At 39.3% G+C, this 17,496-nt stretch overlaps 1 protein-coding gene across 1 annotated transcript; it reads right to left on the reverse strand.

Annotated features, from left to right (window-relative positions):
- Positions 1-6,732: 6,732 nt before the first annotated feature.
- Positions 6,733-7,970, reverse strand: LOC127420149 (somatostatin-1B-like). The gene is made up of 2 exons (XM_051662198.1): positions 7,764-7,970; positions 6,733-7,445 (listed from the first exon to the last, which is right to left on the reverse strand). The coding sequence occupies exons 1-2, from the start codon at positions 7,863-7,865 to the stop codon at positions 7,212-7,214; spliced, it is 336 nt and encodes a 111-aa protein (XP_051518158.1). The 5' UTR covers positions 7,866-7,970; the 3' UTR covers positions 6,733-7,211.
- Between the last annotated feature and the right edge of the window lie 9,526 nt (positions 7,971-17,496).

Below are 17,496 nucleotides of genomic sequence, written 5' to 3' on the forward strand. Positions count from 1 at the left end.
TCTGGATGATTTTCAGTTTATAGCAAGTGATTTGTAGAAGTTGCTATTGATTAAACTTATCAAATTTAGACATGAATGAGAAATTTCTGCCACAGCGTTTTAGACAAATACCTGAAAAACCATGCAAATGTAGTACTCAACTACAGTACATTTACGAAGAAACATTTTGTTTTGTTTTTGTAGTTAAATTTAAATTTCACTTGGCTAAACAATCTGAGGGGCCACATGTAATCTGACTGCTTGCCTTTTGATACATTTTTGCACTAGATTTTCATCTATGTGTATTTTGAGGCCAGCACCTCATTTACGTAACTAAAACTGATTAACAGAAAATGTCCTATGAATAACATTTGAACAACAACAGTGCCTTGAGGTTACATCAACATACCTAAGTGTGTGGATTTGTGCTTACAAAAATACTTGACTTAATTGTTTTAAATTTTGCTGTGAATGAATCATCCCTTGATTTTTCTTAAATTTTTTAATTCATTAATTATTTGTTTAATTATTATTATTTATTAGAAATAGAGACATAAGTGAGTCCTGTGTGTATTTCCCAAAGATAAATATACAACACATTACATATAAATTTCAAATTCATGTTCAGGTGGAAGCATGCCTTCAGATCAAAGCCAAGGCAATCAAAATGCTTTGGTTACCAGCAGCAGCTTTGATGTCCCCTCACAATGCTTTCATTGGAGCTCAGGGCACAAACCTTTGGTTAATAAAACATATCCTAGAGAAATCCAACTGGCCAAAAAAAGGCAGAAAGAACAAAAACATGCATTTAACTGTTTTAGGGAATGTGCTGTTTTTATACCATGACCATAGGAAATAATATAACATGATAATACTGCTTGATATAAGATGTATAATGTAATTTTAAGATGAAACAACATTTAATTCCTTAAGTGTATTGGTGTTTCTTGTGTCTTCATTTTGCTGATTAAGATGGTCCCTCAGTGAATTGGACAAGACCAGCATGTTTATTGTTTCTCTGCCTAATTACATTTGGTCCCTACTGACTTTTTAAGTAAACCAGAGACTTGATTTAATAAGTTACTGCATCATCATATGCCACTGTTGAATAACATTAATGATCTTGTTGTTTCAATCCAAGCTGTTAAACCCAAGTGATTATGGTATTACATTATTTTAACTATATTTATTACACTTTTATCAGATCCAATTCACTGATGTCTTGTTAGAGTAGAATCTCCTGCATTAACTATGTATTTAGAATTTAATTAATCCAATGATTTAAAAATCTAATTGACACAGAGTCAGCAGTGAAAATCAGAAGCACTCTTATGAAGGATTATGGATGAGATACTAAAGCGACTGCCATCAATATTCTGAGAGTGGACCAGACCGATTATAAAATGAAACCTCTAAGATGATTTTGGTATCATCCAGGGGCGAGGCCACATTAAGGACAGGGTGGCACTGGTCCACCCAGATTGACGGCTGGTCCACCCATTCAAAACAGCTGGAATACACTAATAGTTTGAAAATAAAAACAACTGCATTTCATAACACACCAACTAGCTCACATGCATGATAATCATCAAATTCTTGGTATAGATATAGTTGGAAAAATTTGTTTTTATTCAAAATCAGAAAGCTTTTACATGATAACGGTGAAGGGAAATGGGTCACGCCCACGCTTCACACCAAGTAAATTGTTTAGCTGCACAGCCCTATACAGACATGCATGTAATCGGATTCGCCCAACATCCAGATAATTAATCCACGTTGCGTGGTTTTGTTGCACTTCATTTCTTTAAAATTAATGTGGTAGTCCGGTAGAAGTTCCTGTAGATGGCATGACATTTCTGTGGTTTGGCATGGTACTTAACATCCAAAACAAACCACTTACATGGTCACATATACAGGTGCATCTCAATAAATTAGAATGTCATGGAAAAGTTCATTTATTTCAGTAATTCAACTCAAATTGTGAAACTTGTGTATTAAATAAATTCAATGCACACAGACTGAAGTAGTTTAAGTCTTTGGTTCTTTTAATTGTGATGATTTTGGCTCACATTTAACAAAAACCCACCAATTCACTAACTCAAAAAATTAGAATACATCATAAGACCAATAATAAAAACATTTTTAGTGAATTGTTGGCCTTCTGGAAAGTATGTTCATTTACTGTATATGTACTCAATACTTGGTAGGGGCTCCCTTTGTTTTAATTACTGCCTCAATTCGGCGTGGCATGGAGGTGATCAGTTTGTGGCACTGCTGAGGTGGTATGGAAGCCCAGGTTTCTTTGACAGTGGCCTTCAGCTCATCTGCATTTTTTGGTCTCTTGTTTCTCATTTTCCTCTTGACAATAACCCATAGATTCTCTATGGGGTTCAGGTCTGGTGAGTTTGCTGGCCAGTCAAGCACACCAACACCATGGTCATTTAACCAACTTTTGGTGCTTTTGGCAGTGTGGGCAGGTGCCAAATCCTGCTGGAAAATGAAATCAGCATCTTTAAAAAGCTGGTCAGCAGAAGGAAGCATGAAGTGCTCCAAAATGTCTTGGTAAACGGGTGCAGTGACTTTGGTTTTCAAAAAACACAATGGACCAACACCAGCAGATGACATTGCACCCCAAATCATCACAGACTGTGGAAACTTAACACTGGACTTCAAGCAACATGGGCTACGAGCTTCTCCACCCTTCCTCCAGACTCTAGGACCTTAGTTTCCAAATGAAATACAAAACTTGCTCTCATCTGAAAAGAGGACTTTGGAACACTGGGCAACAGTCCAGTTCTTCTTCTCCTTAGCCCAGGTAAGACGCCTCTGACGTTGTCTGTGGTTCAGGAGTGGCTTAACAAGAGGAATACGACAACTGTAGCCAAATTCCTTGACACGTCTGTGTGTGGTGGCTCTTGATGCCTTGACCCCAGCCTCAGTCCATTCCTTGTTCACCCAAATTCTTGAATCGATTTTGCTTGACAATCATAAGGCTGCGGTTCTCTCGGTTGGTTGAGCATCTTTTTCTTCCACACTTTTTCCTTCCACTCAACTTTCTGTTAACATGCTTGGATACAGCACTCTGTGAACAGCCAGCTTCTTTGGCAATGAACGTTTGTGGCTTACCCTCCTTGTGAAGGGTGTCAATGATTGTCTTCTGGACAACTGTCAGATCAGCAGTCTTCCCCATGATTGTGTAGCCTAGTGAACCAAACTGAGAGACCGTTTTGAAGGCTCAGGAAACCTTTGCAGGTGTTTTGAGTTGATTAGCTGATTGGCTTGTCACCATATTCTAATTTTTTGAGATAGTGAATTGGTGGGTTTTTGTTGAATGTGAGCCAAAATCATCACAATTAAAAGAACCAAAGACTTAAACTACTTCAGTCTGTGTGCACTGAATTTATTTAATACATGAGTTTCACAATTTGAGTTGAATTACTGAAATAAATGAACTTTTCCATGACATTCTAATTTATTGAGATGCACCTGTACAGTAATAGGATGACCAAATGGGAATTCTAAAATGCCTAAATGTCCAGGATTTGGCTTTGTTTTTATATTGACGTGCTCTTTAAAGTCTTTATACATTCTGTATGTGTGTATTTGCCATTAAAAGCCATTTAAACCTAGAGCATCAGTTTAATTTTACCCATTTACATGGCCTTTCTCTCTTTGCACGTGCATGTTAATGAGTGCAGGAGAGAGCGAGAGAGCTCTATATTTTGTCTTTTCTCTTAATTTATGTACGTTGTTTTGTACTGTGTTTGTTTTTGCACTATTTTCTGAGTATGCAGCTAAGTTGCCATTGTTATGACAATAAAAATGTAAAGAGTGTGTGTGGTGGGGGGGGGGGGGGGGTGGCATTTTTCATTTAAAAATGATGCTAAAATTCGCTACATTCCATACAAAGTAATGATAACAATTATTTTCGATATTAATAACAAAATAATATAAAATTACTTTTAAAAATAACATTCCCCAACTCTGCAAAAAGAACACCTGTTTCACCAGACTCACACTTGCTATGTATCATTTTTTTCAATGTTAATATTGGCTATTTCATGACTATATCAAATAGTATTTATCAGTAAAATTAAAACAAAAGAAGATACAAATCTGTCAAGTCTGTCTGAGTGATAGAAAAAGTTCATTTGTTGTGCAACATCTGTGTGTGATCTGGCACAAAAAGTCAGAAAATACAATTATCCAGAACACAGATGAGACTGAAGGGGGAAACGAGCCGTCTCATTTTACTTACTATTTAAAATAAATACTATGCAACATTACATAGCTCCAAAAAGGACAAAACATCAGCCAAAAGAGAGAGATTTTGTCAGCTAAATTAAAGATTTGATCTTCAGGGAAGTAGATACACCTGTGCACAAAAGGAGGACTGAAAAATGTCTAGTGTAATAATGTAATAATGATTTTTTGCAACATAGTCTCATGAGAATTCGTCACAATAATTCTTGGTGGCGAATCCAATCTCGTACTATTGTGACGAATTCTCATTAGATCGGGCTGATTTTTTTATTGCATCTGATCTTTTATATTATTTCATTGAATTTCATTCTATTTCATTTTTTTATTTAATCACTATATATAACCTATTAAGGCAAATTATTTACAATAAACTTCATCACTGTATAAATGAGTATTATACTTGTTATTGTTTCTGTACCAGTGATTGTGCAAATATGGAAAAGATTGTGTAAATGAGCGAATATTGATTCCTAACAGCTGATGAAAGGGGTACGCTACATAATATTCACAATGAAGTTAGACAGCAGCACTATAGAGAATCAAACATCTACTAAGACATAATTTTCTCTTTTCATTTAGAATGTGATATCTTTTTAGTGTTTAGTCATTTTCACACAAATTTAAACACAAACAACAATGCATTTCATAGAGAAGTCATTGTATGAACAAGTGCAGCAGGTTGGCCTTAAGTGATAAAACAGAGATTTCGCTGCCAGGGAGGAAGTTATTTCCAGTAGATGAATAGCTGTTTTACAGTATTTTTTTTTTCCATACTTTCTGGCTAAAAAGAGAACTAGTTATGCACTCACTCAGCAGTTTTAACAGCAGAAAATGAACACGTGTCTCAAAATGTTTTCACTCTATTATAAGCATGATAGCATTTGTCACCAGGGACTAAAAACGGTTCAAGAAAAGAAAACTGAACATTTTTAGCAGAACATAACCGAAAACAAAGTGATTTTCAATTGTACTGGAGTGCAAACATTATTTTTAAATGCTGATAACATGATCTGGTGCATGACATGTCTGGAGCATGTGCAAGAAACACTTTAGGTTATGTGGCTCCAAAAGTCTTCGCAGTCTCAATGGTAAATCATTACGTCAACAGGTTTCACATTCAGCAACAAAGAAGCACTGAACACTGACGCAAGTAGCTCTATGCTTATGCAGACACAGTTTGCATAACAATGTTTCATAATGTCAAAAAAAGAGATATTCTTTCTGTTTTCACACTTAAAGCAATAGTTCACCCTAAAAGAAAATTCTGTCATTATTTACTCACCTTCATGTTTCTCCAAACCTGTATGACTTTCTTTCTTACATGGAATAAAAAAAAATATTATGCAGAATTTTAGCCTCAGTCCCCTTTCATTGCATCTTTTTTTTTTCTCTCTATTCAATGAAAGTGAATGGTGACTGAAGCTAACGTTCAGCGTAAATATGTCCTTTTATGTTCCACGGAAGAAAGTGGTGAACTATAATTTATGTCAGTTAATATGTTTTTAGATTATTCCTGATGCATTCAAGACATTTGGTAAGGGTGTAATGGAAATTTCTGGGCTAAGTATGTAAAAACAGGGAATTTTTATAAGAACAAACTGTGTTTCTGTGATTGAGTAATAATATCAATTAAATATAACTGTGAATTAAGTAAGTAAGACCAGCTAGGACTGGTTTGTTGTTTTTGGTACACTGACATTTTTATCTGGCTAAATCACACAGAGACTATATCCTTATGTTATCTGCTTTAAACAAGGATGTTTTGTTCAGCAACAAAATTTAAACCAATCAGAATGAAGTAAACAAGTTTAATGGGATGTGATCATGCAATAATGTATATAAGCTAGGTTTAACTTTGTTGAGTGGAGAGCCTCCCACTGCTGCGGGACCACACGGCCGTAAACCAATAAACAGGGAAATGGGGTAAACTGTCTCGCTGTTATCGCTGCGCAGCAAAAGAGCACAATGCATGAGACCCTCAGATAAGAACATAGAGTGAATGTATCAGTGCTAGAAGCAGAATATAAGACTCTCAGATTAGATTATTGAGTGAGTATTGGTGCTCAGGTAGGACATAAGAGACCTCCGCTGGAGTTAGTATGTCTGAGGACATTACACCATCAACCTGTCGGTTAAAGGGCGAGTTGTAAGATATTGGGAAACAATGACACCAGTAAAGGATTCAAGTCAGATGTAAAATTTCTAGGACAAGTGTTAAAGCTAAAATTTTGAAAATACAAGTAACTGATGTACGTACTTGAAATACTTACAAATGGCAGTATTCATAATATAGATTATCTTAAACATAGTGTTGTTAGTAGTGTACCCAGTACTTAAATATTTAGTAAAAATAAATATTTAGTTGAATTTGCCAGCAAATAATTAATTATTAGACAATGACTGAGTCCAGAGGAATAATGACTTGAAGCAGACCATCTCATCAGCTGCAGTTACATATAATTAATTGACAAGAAAAAATCATAATCACCACAAAACTGTCAATCCATTAATTTGGTGTTTTAAGTGTCAAACAACCATTGCTTTAGTAAATGGCATTTAAACAATACTATAACAAATATATGCTATCTATTCTTTGAGGGAAATGTTTATACCGTATGTACTGTAGACTATTATACTATATGTTATATTTTTGTTCAACAGTCAGCATAACATAATTTGATGTTTTTCTTGATGCTGACCACAGTGAATGAGACATACTGATCAAAAAAGCAAATATCTTAACCATGCTTTATTTTTTTAATGCTGAATAACAAAAAGGTCCATAAATATATTAAAGAATAGATCAATAAATAAATAAATATAATCATCAATGTCTTTAACAAACAGACTGTGTCAGAGTAAATCCCCGGAGACCTTTCTTCAGACACTGGAGATGGTATGTATAGTGGAGGTCTGCACAGTTCATGTCAGGTATCAGGGAGTGTGGAATTGTTGCAGGGCTTGAGCTGTTAGCACGATGTGAAGGTCTTCCAGAAGAAGTTTTTGCAGGGGGCTTTTCGGTCGCGCTGTGGCAGCTGTGATAACCGGTTGTAGATGGCCCTTTCTTCCAGACGGGACTCAAGGGGCTCCTCCATCTCCAGAGGGGCTGGTGCTATCTCCCCAGCAAGCATGCTGTTATCTACTTCATCCAGCAGCCCAGAAATCATCTTTAGGATCAGCTCCTTACGCTCTTTACTTAGTTCCTGATGAGAAAAAAAATTTAGTTGAATAAGATGTATGATGTTTTAAAATGGATTTCAAATTCACAAATTCATATAAAATCATTGCCCTATGCACTTAATAAAGTAACTTCTAAAATACTACTTTTAATAGTAATACTACTATTATGAATATTCAAATTATAGAATGGTTTCTTAAGGACATTGAACATCAGGATGCATATAAATACAAAAGATTTTCTTGGTCAAACTCAAATTTAAAACTGAATCACTAAAAAAAACACATATACATTGCTCATTGAACATCTCAAACATAGTGAAGTGTACTTGGCACCCACTCACCCTACTGTGCACTAGGTTCCTCTCCTCCACTGGAAGCACGGCAGCTGCTCTCACACTGTACAGCACCAGCAAAAGAGACACTAGGGTTGCCAAAAACTGCATACTGACGAAATAAGAGTGAGCAAAAATAAAAGTGTGCAAAGATCAGATGGAAAAGAGGAGCAGTAACTTCGAAGATGATGTAGCTCCTGTTGCAGAATAAAGCTGGAGAGATCTTGGTCTTTGAGTGCTTGAGGTGGCAAGGTCTTATATACCAGTCCCCTACTGACGCAGCAGTTGGAGGATGGAGGGAAGGGGTGGGGGGTTTGGGGGAGTGTGAGGCTTAGGGACTAACAAAAGCATTGAGTAGTTAACCCCCCAATAAACCAGAGACGTTCTGCTAGTGAGAAGGACTGCGCCACCATGCTCACGTCATAGCTCTAAAAATGGTACTGATTTCAGTGAAAGCGGAGGCAAGGAAGAAAAAAACTTCACTGACGATGCATCTACCGTTAACGCAAAGTGATTCTGAAAAGTTCTGTGGGCCACACATTTGTATGCGAATTATAATTTACATCTATGTAGAGTGAAATGACATGCAGGCAATGAACCATATTGATAGAGCATGGCAGGCACACATACACTGTAATTATGTGATGTTCTCACTCAGTGGTATTGTGATATCAATACAGTGTTTCACAAATTAATCACACTAACTCGTCTTGTTGTATACAGTGATTTTTGTGGCACTCTTCTCTCATTTTAGCATGTAATTCTCCAGAACTCCTCCTCCTCCTTCAAACTGCCATCGAACTGTCTGGCACCTGGAACAGCTGAGATAACGGTTTTTATGGTTTTTAAGAAGAAAGAAAAAGGATGTTGTGATTCACACATAGAATGTAACTGCAGTGAATAACAAGTCTTTTATCAAACTTCAACTGCAGACTAAAAATCTTACAAATAAATTTAATCTTAATCTTAAATACAATATCTAATATATTCAAACATAACCTTAAACTTAAACATAATCTTAAATAAAAACATACCATGTAATATAAGGGTAAACATCAGCATACAAGGAAAAAGATTATGGGTGAGTCAATACTACTGCAATAAATCTAATGAAAACTTAGAAGAAAAGAAAACATGAAATAAAATAACATCTTATTGTAAATCATTTTTAAAAATGTGCATGTAATATAAGAACAAACATCAGCACATGAGGAAAAAGATACTGCAGTAAATATGATGAAAACATAAGATAACGCAATACTATAACAATTATTTAAAGATTACATTTGTATGAATTGCATGGAAAATAGGCTCTAAAGGTACAGATTTTTCTTCAGCAGAATGTAAAAGCTATTGCCCAATAAAGATTTTGAATAAATTAATAACAATACACAGAGAAAGTTTGTTGAGCACTAATTGGAGGTAAATTAATTGAATTATTTTAATATAGAAGGGAAATTAATGTGAAGATATGAAGCCAATAAGTTATATTTTTAAAAGAATAGTCCACCCAAAAAAATTCTCTCATCATTTACTCACCCTCATGCCATCCCAAATGTAAATGACTTTCTTTCTTCTGCTGAACACAAACAAAGATTTTTAGAAGAATATCTCACCTCTGTTGGTCCATACAATGCAAGTGAATGGTGACCAGAACTTTCAAGGTCCAAAAAGCATATCAAGGCATCATAAAAGTAATCCATATCTTCATTTATATTCTTTGTGCATATCGCCACCTACCGGGCAGGGAGGAGAATTTATTGTAAAAAAAAGAACTTAAATATTGATCTGTTTCTCACCCACAGCATCATATCGCTTCTGAAGATATGGATTAAACCACTGGGGTTGTATGGATTACTTTTATTCTGCCTGTATGTGCTTTTTGGAGCTTCAAAGTTCAGGCCACTTGCATTGAATGGACCTACAGAACTGAAATATTCTTCTAAAAATCTTAATTTGTGTTCAGCAGAAGAAAGAAAGTCATTCACATTTGGGATGGCATAAGGGTGAGTAAATGATAAGAGAATTTTATTTTTATTTGGGTGAACTATTCCTTTAAAGATTCAGTGTTTTGAATAATTTAGCACAAACATTTTAGTGCAGATAGCACAATATCCAAAATGTAATGCACCATACGTAAGTAGCCCATGTGTGTTCACAGTGTATGTTTAATTCAATCTGAATAAAAAAAGATCATGTAATCAATAAGGGACAGGTGAAAAACAAAATGCATGATTTGGTCAATGGCACTTGGGCCCCTGTTCTCATTCTGGTCAGCTTCCTGGCACCCACACAGGATCTGAAAGACACCTCTTTGGATATGCATACACACACCCCATCTGAGTTTACGTAGCTAGGAGCCCTAATACTCGCACTTTAGCACATTTTTCACAGCAGACAGATATGGGCAGACTTCAGGGCCTGGGGCTCTATAAAGATTAACAGTGTGTTGAGATGTGCTGCCCCGAGCTGAATCGTGATAAAGTGCGTTTGAAGAATTCATGCCAATTGACCACTGCCAAACAAATATAGCGTTCACTTGCCAGCCAACTTCAAACATATCTGGCGTCAGAGGAATACGCAAATCTTTCATTCTTCTGTTGTCACAGCAGGAGTTTTGATGACTTCATAATTCTTCTTTTAAAAGGCGTACGTAATGCTTAACAAGTTTATTTTAAGTTCAAATAAATAAATGATCTGCCAAAATTTCTGGTAGCCCTTTAAATTACAGTGTCCATGTACACGTTATATGTTATTACTATCATTTACTGTAATAATAATTAAAAAAAGAATGCGTAATTACAAATAGCTCCACTAAATAACCACATACTGTATTTGCTAAGTGTTTGTGGTATTACCAAAGTCTATTTAACCCAAGATGGACCACTTGTATTAAAACAAATGGGAGATATTGAAATGCCCAATATGGCGGATATAGAAAAGGAAGTCCCAGGGTGTGTTCCATTCAGAAGTGATCATCACTAAGCCCTATTCCCTTTGAAGACTTTACAATCCACTGTGAAAGCTTTGGAGGGCTGAATGGTACGGGTCTCAAAAAATAAAGTTTATTTGGAACTCACCTTTTAAGCCATTTTTACTGGAAATTCTGTTTGAAGCGATCTTACAGCAATGTTATCAAGACTGTTCTCTCTTCATAGTGCACTTTGGAGCAGGGCTGGATCTAGGGGGTAGCATTATCCCGATGCCTCCCAAGCACAAGTGAAGCAAAGGGTCAAATTGTACCATCATCAGGTGCGGCTGATCCGGCAACGTCTCACATAAATATCCACCCACTTGAAAACATTGTTCCATACTATAAACTGCCATTAATGTAATTTGTTAGCCTGTTAATGTGTTAAAAATGCTGGCATATGTCTTTAACAGCAGGTCTAGTTTTTATTTTATATTTAAGTTGTAAAGTAGCTGAAAGCTCCATTACACTGTGTTTGAAATAGATTTATGAGAATTTAGGGCAGAGAATTCGCTGCCTTGCCAAACTCCACAGTGGGAAAATGGAAATCTGTGGTCCTGCAACGAACCCTCATTAAAGGAATATTCCTGGTTCAATACAAGTTAAGCTTAACTGACAGCATTTGTGGCATAATATTGATTACAGCAAAAATGTATTTCAACTCATCCCTCATTTTCTTTAAAAAAAAAAAAGAAAGAAAGAAAGAAAGAAAGAAAGAAGAAAAAATCAAGGTTACAGTGAGGCACTTACTATGGAAGTGAATGGGGCCAATTTTTGTAGGGTTTAAGACATACATGTAAAAATAACTTGTTAATCAAAAGACAAGGGTAGGTCATAAGACATTGTATGCATAATATGACTAAAAATGTCAAAAAAGCCTTGGCTCTGTGGTTGTGCTGAATTTAATAAAATGTTATGTTTCTTATATTTACTTTTTCGTTAATATTAAGGGGACAGGGGGATGTATACAGTAGCGTAGGTGTATGTGATTAGAATTATTTTTACTGCAAACATTTTTACTATTTGAAATGTACTGTAATTTAAATAAATATTATTATTAAGCATTTACTTTTTTAGTACTGTGGAAATGTGTCAATGGCATGTAGTTCTGTTCTCTCTCTCTCTCTGTGTGTGTGTGTGTGTGTGTGTTACGTGCCACTTAAACGACTGTTAGTTGTCTTATTTAGTAAATAGGCTCGGCTATTTTGCACTAAGAGTTACCCTAGCTTTCTCTCCCTTTCATCTCTGGGGTTCTTCAACAACGTTCTAGATCCAGTCCTGCTACAGAGGCTGATTTATCCTGTTTGGGACAGGGACAGATGCAGGGATAGACATCGCCTGTCAATCAACTCAAGAATGCACATGCGCATTAGCTGGACCAGTCTAAAAAAATAGCATTCCCTTATGACTTAGTACACTTGACACTGCGTTTATTAACGCATATAGGAGTGCCTTCTTACACGACCTAGTTGAAATCTCTCTACAATAATGGCAATATTCTAATATTGGCTATGGTGTTTGAGTCCCGCCTGTTTTAGCATGAAGCTGTCCGCTATAAAAACAGGTGCATAAACACCACTTCCTCAGAATTTCTTCCTTCAAGACAGCGATAGTTTGTTGTCTAGAAGCTCTCTACCCTTTGCCGTTGATATACACAAGTCAACAGGCGGAATCTTCACAGCAACGAGAAGACTCTCCGCTCCCCTGCAGTGCTCGGGCAAACTTCACTTTGCCTTGACGCTTGATGCTTCACTGGTGAACGGGCCTCAGCATCCTGATTCCCCGCAGCGCTTTGGCAGGTGTTGTGGATCCTTACAAAGCAATTGCATATTGTGTGAAATATAAATTTACATTTATTTATATATTTATACATCTAAAAGAGTTGCTTACATGTCTGTGTCTTTTTAAAGATGTTATTCTGTAAGTGTTCCTTGTGCGAGAGGTACATCCCGACATCAGATCAGCATGAGAGCTGCGCCCACGCAGAGTCAGACTGTCCTCACTGCGAGGGCATGTAATGTAATCAAGACGCTTTCTGAGGGACGATTCCACCTCACGCGCCCTCCCACACGCCTCTTCTGTGAAACCCGAGGATTCACACGAGGAGGCACGGCGGGGCCACGAGGCCGAGCAGGATGAATTTGAGGTGGTCCTTATGCCGGCACACGCCCCCACAAGCCCCTCAAACTCCACCACGTCACTCCACCGGCCCTCTGAAAGAGCGCATGGCCTTGTCTCGTTCAGCGGTTCTGATGCTGTGGATGATAAAGACGACGTCATGTCTCTCACTGCATCAGGCGAGTGGTCAGTGGATGATGCTGCCACCCCCCCCAGCGAGGGTTAGAAGCGTGCACGTGCCACTGACAGGAGATGCTCCGGTCGAAGAGCTTAACCTCGAGTGGTCTCTCCCAGAGGAACCTGAACAGTCTCGCCTCGATGAATGGTTCCTGCAGTCTGGATGCTGTCAAGCGGCCGCGTTCCGCAAATTTGCCCCATTCTTCCCTGAAGTTCATAATGAACTGTCAAAGTCTTGGCACGCCCCCTTCTCAGCACGCTCGTGCAGTGACACCATCCTCTCTAATGTGGCTCATGGGGAAGAAAATGGTTATGCCCAACTACCCCCTGTGGAGGAGGCAGTAGCGGTACACCTCTGCCCAGCGAGTAACAGGGATTGGAAATCACACCACATACATCCTTCCAAGCCGTGTCGACAAACGTCCACACTGGCTGGAAAAGCTTACTCAGCGGCAGGACATGTTGGATCAGCACTCCATGCAATTGAGTGACATTTGAATCATGCACTCACAAAGTTCCCATTCAAAATGATTACTCAGAAACGGATCTTATCGCATGTATGCCCACACGATTGGTTTGCGTCGATAGATCTGAAGGATGCATACTTCATATCCAAATTGTACAAGATGTTTTTGAGATTTGCACTCGAGGGAACAGCGCATCAATTCAAAGTCCCGCACTTCGGACTGTCTCTTGCTCCTCGCACATTCACAAAGTGCATTGATGCGGTTCTCTCCCCTCTGAAACTGAGTGGCGTGTGCATCTTGAACTACCTTGATGATTGGCTGTTACTGGCACAATCAGAGGCTCTGTTATGCCAGCTCAAAGACTTACTGCCTCAACATCTAAAGAGCTTGGGCCTCAATGTGAACTGGGCAAAGAGCATGCTCACCCCCAGCCAACAAATCTCCTTTTCGTGAGGTGTCGCACTGGGGCAGATTGTCATGCGGAAAGTGGTGACTACGGATGCTTCCAATACAGATTGGGGGGCGGTGTGCGATGGACACCCAACTTTTGGCACCTGGACAGGTGCGAAGATAGCGTGGCACATCAACCGCCTAGAGCTATCGGCTGTATTCCTAGTTTTAAAGACTTTTCAGTCAGAAATAGCAAACTGTCATGTCCTGGTTCGCTCAGACAACACGACAGTTGTGGCATATATAAACAGCAAAGGCGGAATTCATTCACCGCCACTGTTGAGACAGACGCATCACCTCCTTATATGGAGCGAGCATCATCTCCTCTGCCTGAGAGCGACATATGTCCCATGCCACCTGAATTACGGCGCAGACCTATTGTCACGCCAAGGGGTGATACCGGGTGAATGGAAATTTCATCCTCAAACTGTATTGAGGATTTGGGAAATATTTGGCAAAGCAGAAATCTATCTTTTTGCCTCAGTGGGGAATACCCACTGTCCCCTCTGGTACTCAAAGTCCCAAGCAATGGCCCACAAATGGCTGGCGAAACATAAATATGCATTTCCCCTGGTGTGCCTTCTTATATTTCTTCAAGAGCAATTAGATGCAGGACTCACTCCGTCAATGCTCAAAGTGTATGTGGCAACTATATCTGCGTATCACGCACATGAAGCTGGCGCCACTATAGGCAAGTATGATTTAATCATAAAGTTCCTTAAAGGAGCAAGTCGATTAAACCCACTTCGGCCAGCTACAGTCCCAACTTGGGACTTAACTTTAGTCCTAAAAGCACTCGCAGGGCCCCGCTTCGAGCCTTTGGACTCTGTTGATTTGCACATGCTCTCCGTTAAGACTGCACTACTGCTGGTTCTGGCCTCAGTAAAACGGGTCATGACCTGCATGCACTATCAATCGACAATTTATGTCTTGAGTTTGGCCCTGGTCTTTCAAAAGCCACTGTCAAACCCAGAAATGCTATGTGCCTAAGGTCCTAATCACACCCTTCAGAGCGCAGGTGGTTCACCTTCAGGCCTTCTTCCCTCCTCCATTTAATTTGGATGAGGAATAATCATTGCATTTGTTATGCCCTGTGAGGGCGCTACACGCATACGTTGTACATTGTATGCGTGTAGTTCAGACTGTCTGATGTAGTTCAGACTGTCTGATCAGCTCTTTGTATGCTATGGAGGATGCACGAAAGGCATGTCCATCTCCATGCAAAGACTTTCTCACTGGATTGTCGATGCAATTGCCCTGACTTATGAGTCACAGGTTAAGACTTGCCCATTTGGTGTTAAAGCACACTCAACAAGAGGCATGGCCTCTTCATGGGCATGGACGAATGGTGTGTCCTTACAAGACATACACTATATTGCCAAAAGTATTCGCTCATCTGCCTTTAGATGCATATGAACTTAAGTGAAATCCCATTCTTAATCCATAGGGTTTAATATGACGTCGGCCCACCCTTTGCAGCTATAACAGCTTCTACTCTTCAGGGAAGGCTTTCCACAAGGTTTAGGAGTGTGTTTATGGGAATTTTTGACCATTCTTTCAGAAGCGCATTTGTGAGGTCAGACACTGATGTTGGACGAGAAGGCCTGGCTCACAGTCTTCGCTCTAATTCATCCCAAAGGTGCTCTATCGGGTTGAGGTCAGGACTCTGTGCAGGCCAGTCAAGTTCTTCCACACCAAACTCGCTCATCCATGTCTTTATGGACCTTGCTTTGTGCACTGGTGAGCAGTCATGTTGGAACAGGAAGGGGCCATCCCCAAACTGTTTTAACAAAGTTGGGAGCATGGAATTGTCCAAAATCTCTTGGTATGCTGAAGCATTCAGAGTTCCTTTCACTGGAACTAAGGGGCCAAGCCCAGCTCCTGAAAAACAACCCCACACCATAATCCCCCTCCACCAAACTTCACAGTTGGCACAATGCAGTCAGACAAGTACCGTTCTCCTGGCAACCGCCAAACCCAGACTCGTCCATCAGATTGCCAGATGGAGAAGCGTGATTCGTCACTCCAGAGAACGCGTCTCCACTGCTCTAGAGTCCAGTGGCGGCGTGCTTTACACCACTGCATCCGACGCTTTGCATTGCACTTGGTGATGTATGGCTTGGATGCAGCTGCTCGGCCATGGAAACCCATTCCATGAAGCTCTCTACGCACTGTTCTTGAGCTAATCTGAAGGCCACATGAACTTTGGAGGTCTGTAGCGATTGACTCTGCAGAAAGTTGGCGACCTCTGCGCACTATGCGCCTCAGCATCCGCTGACCCCGCTCTGTCATTTTACATGGCCTACCACTTCATGGCTGAGTTGCTGTCATTCACAATCACTTCCACTTTGTTATAATACCACTGACAGTTGACTGTGGAATATTTAGTAGCGAGGAAATTTCACGACTGGACTTGTTGCACAGGTGGCATCCTATCACAGTACCACGCTGGAATTCACTGAGCTCCTGAGAGCGGCCCATTCTTTCACAAATGTTTGCAGAAGCAGTCTGCATGCCTAGGTGCTTCATTTTATACACCTGTGGCCATGGAAGTGATTGGAACACCTGAATTCAATTATTTGGATGGGTGAGCGAATACTTTTGGCAATATAGTGTATGTTTTGCAGCAGGATGGTCTTCTCAAAACACATTCACAAGGTTTTACAACCTAGATGTAACGTCTCTCTCTTCACAAGTCCTGTCTGTTTAGAGTGCTTGCTATTTCATTGGCCAAATATGCATACTTATGCTCCTCCCTTTAAGGATGAGCTCTCCATCTTTTTACACAACCACCTGCATTTAGGCCATTGTAATTTACCATAAGTCACAAGCACTTACATTATAAATAAACTCTCTTCCCGACTGGGTTCGTGAAGGAGTTCATTCATACTATATGACTATAGCTCATATATTCTTTCTGAGTGCTCCCCTCCTGGCCCAATATGATGGTCACTCACTGTGGCATACTAATGTCGCTCGCCGTACCATGAGACTGCGGCGTCATACTTCCTTTCTGGGAGGTTATCGAGTAGTGCAGCGTGATGGATTCTGTTCTCCATATGCATTAATAAACGCAATGTCAAGTGTACTGAGTCGTAAGGGAACGTCTAGGTTACGTTCATAACCTCAGTTCCGTGAGATGAAGGGAACGAGACATTGCGAATGCTAGCTGCACTACAAGACTCAGAGTTCTTGAGGCATGAGCGATGCGCTCCTTGTTCTCAGTGAGAAATTCTGAGGAAATGGTGTTTGTGCACCTGTTTTTGTAGCGGACAGCTTTGCGCCAAAACAGGTGGGGCTCAAACACCATAGCCAATATTAGAATATTGTAGAGAGATTTCAACTAGGTCGTGTGAGAATGCACTCCCATAAGCGTTAATAAATGCAATGTCTGGTTCACTTCGTCTCAGGGAACCGAGGTTATGTAAGTAACTGAGACGTTTTTAAATGTAATCTGAACTAAAGAAGTACAATATATGATACCACTGGTTTAAGATTTAACTGCTGATTTGAAATATGTTCTTTGATTGTAATCTTGATGAACCGTTTTGGAGATTTC

The sequence above is a fragment of the Myxocyprinus asiaticus genome, chromosome 29 (genome assembly GCF_019703515.2).
Source record: "Myxocyprinus asiaticus isolate MX2 ecotype Aquarium Trade chromosome 29, UBuf_Myxa_2, whole genome shotgun sequence".
NCBI lineage: Eukaryota > Metazoa > Chordata > Actinopteri > Cypriniformes > Catostomidae > Myxocyprinus > Myxocyprinus asiaticus.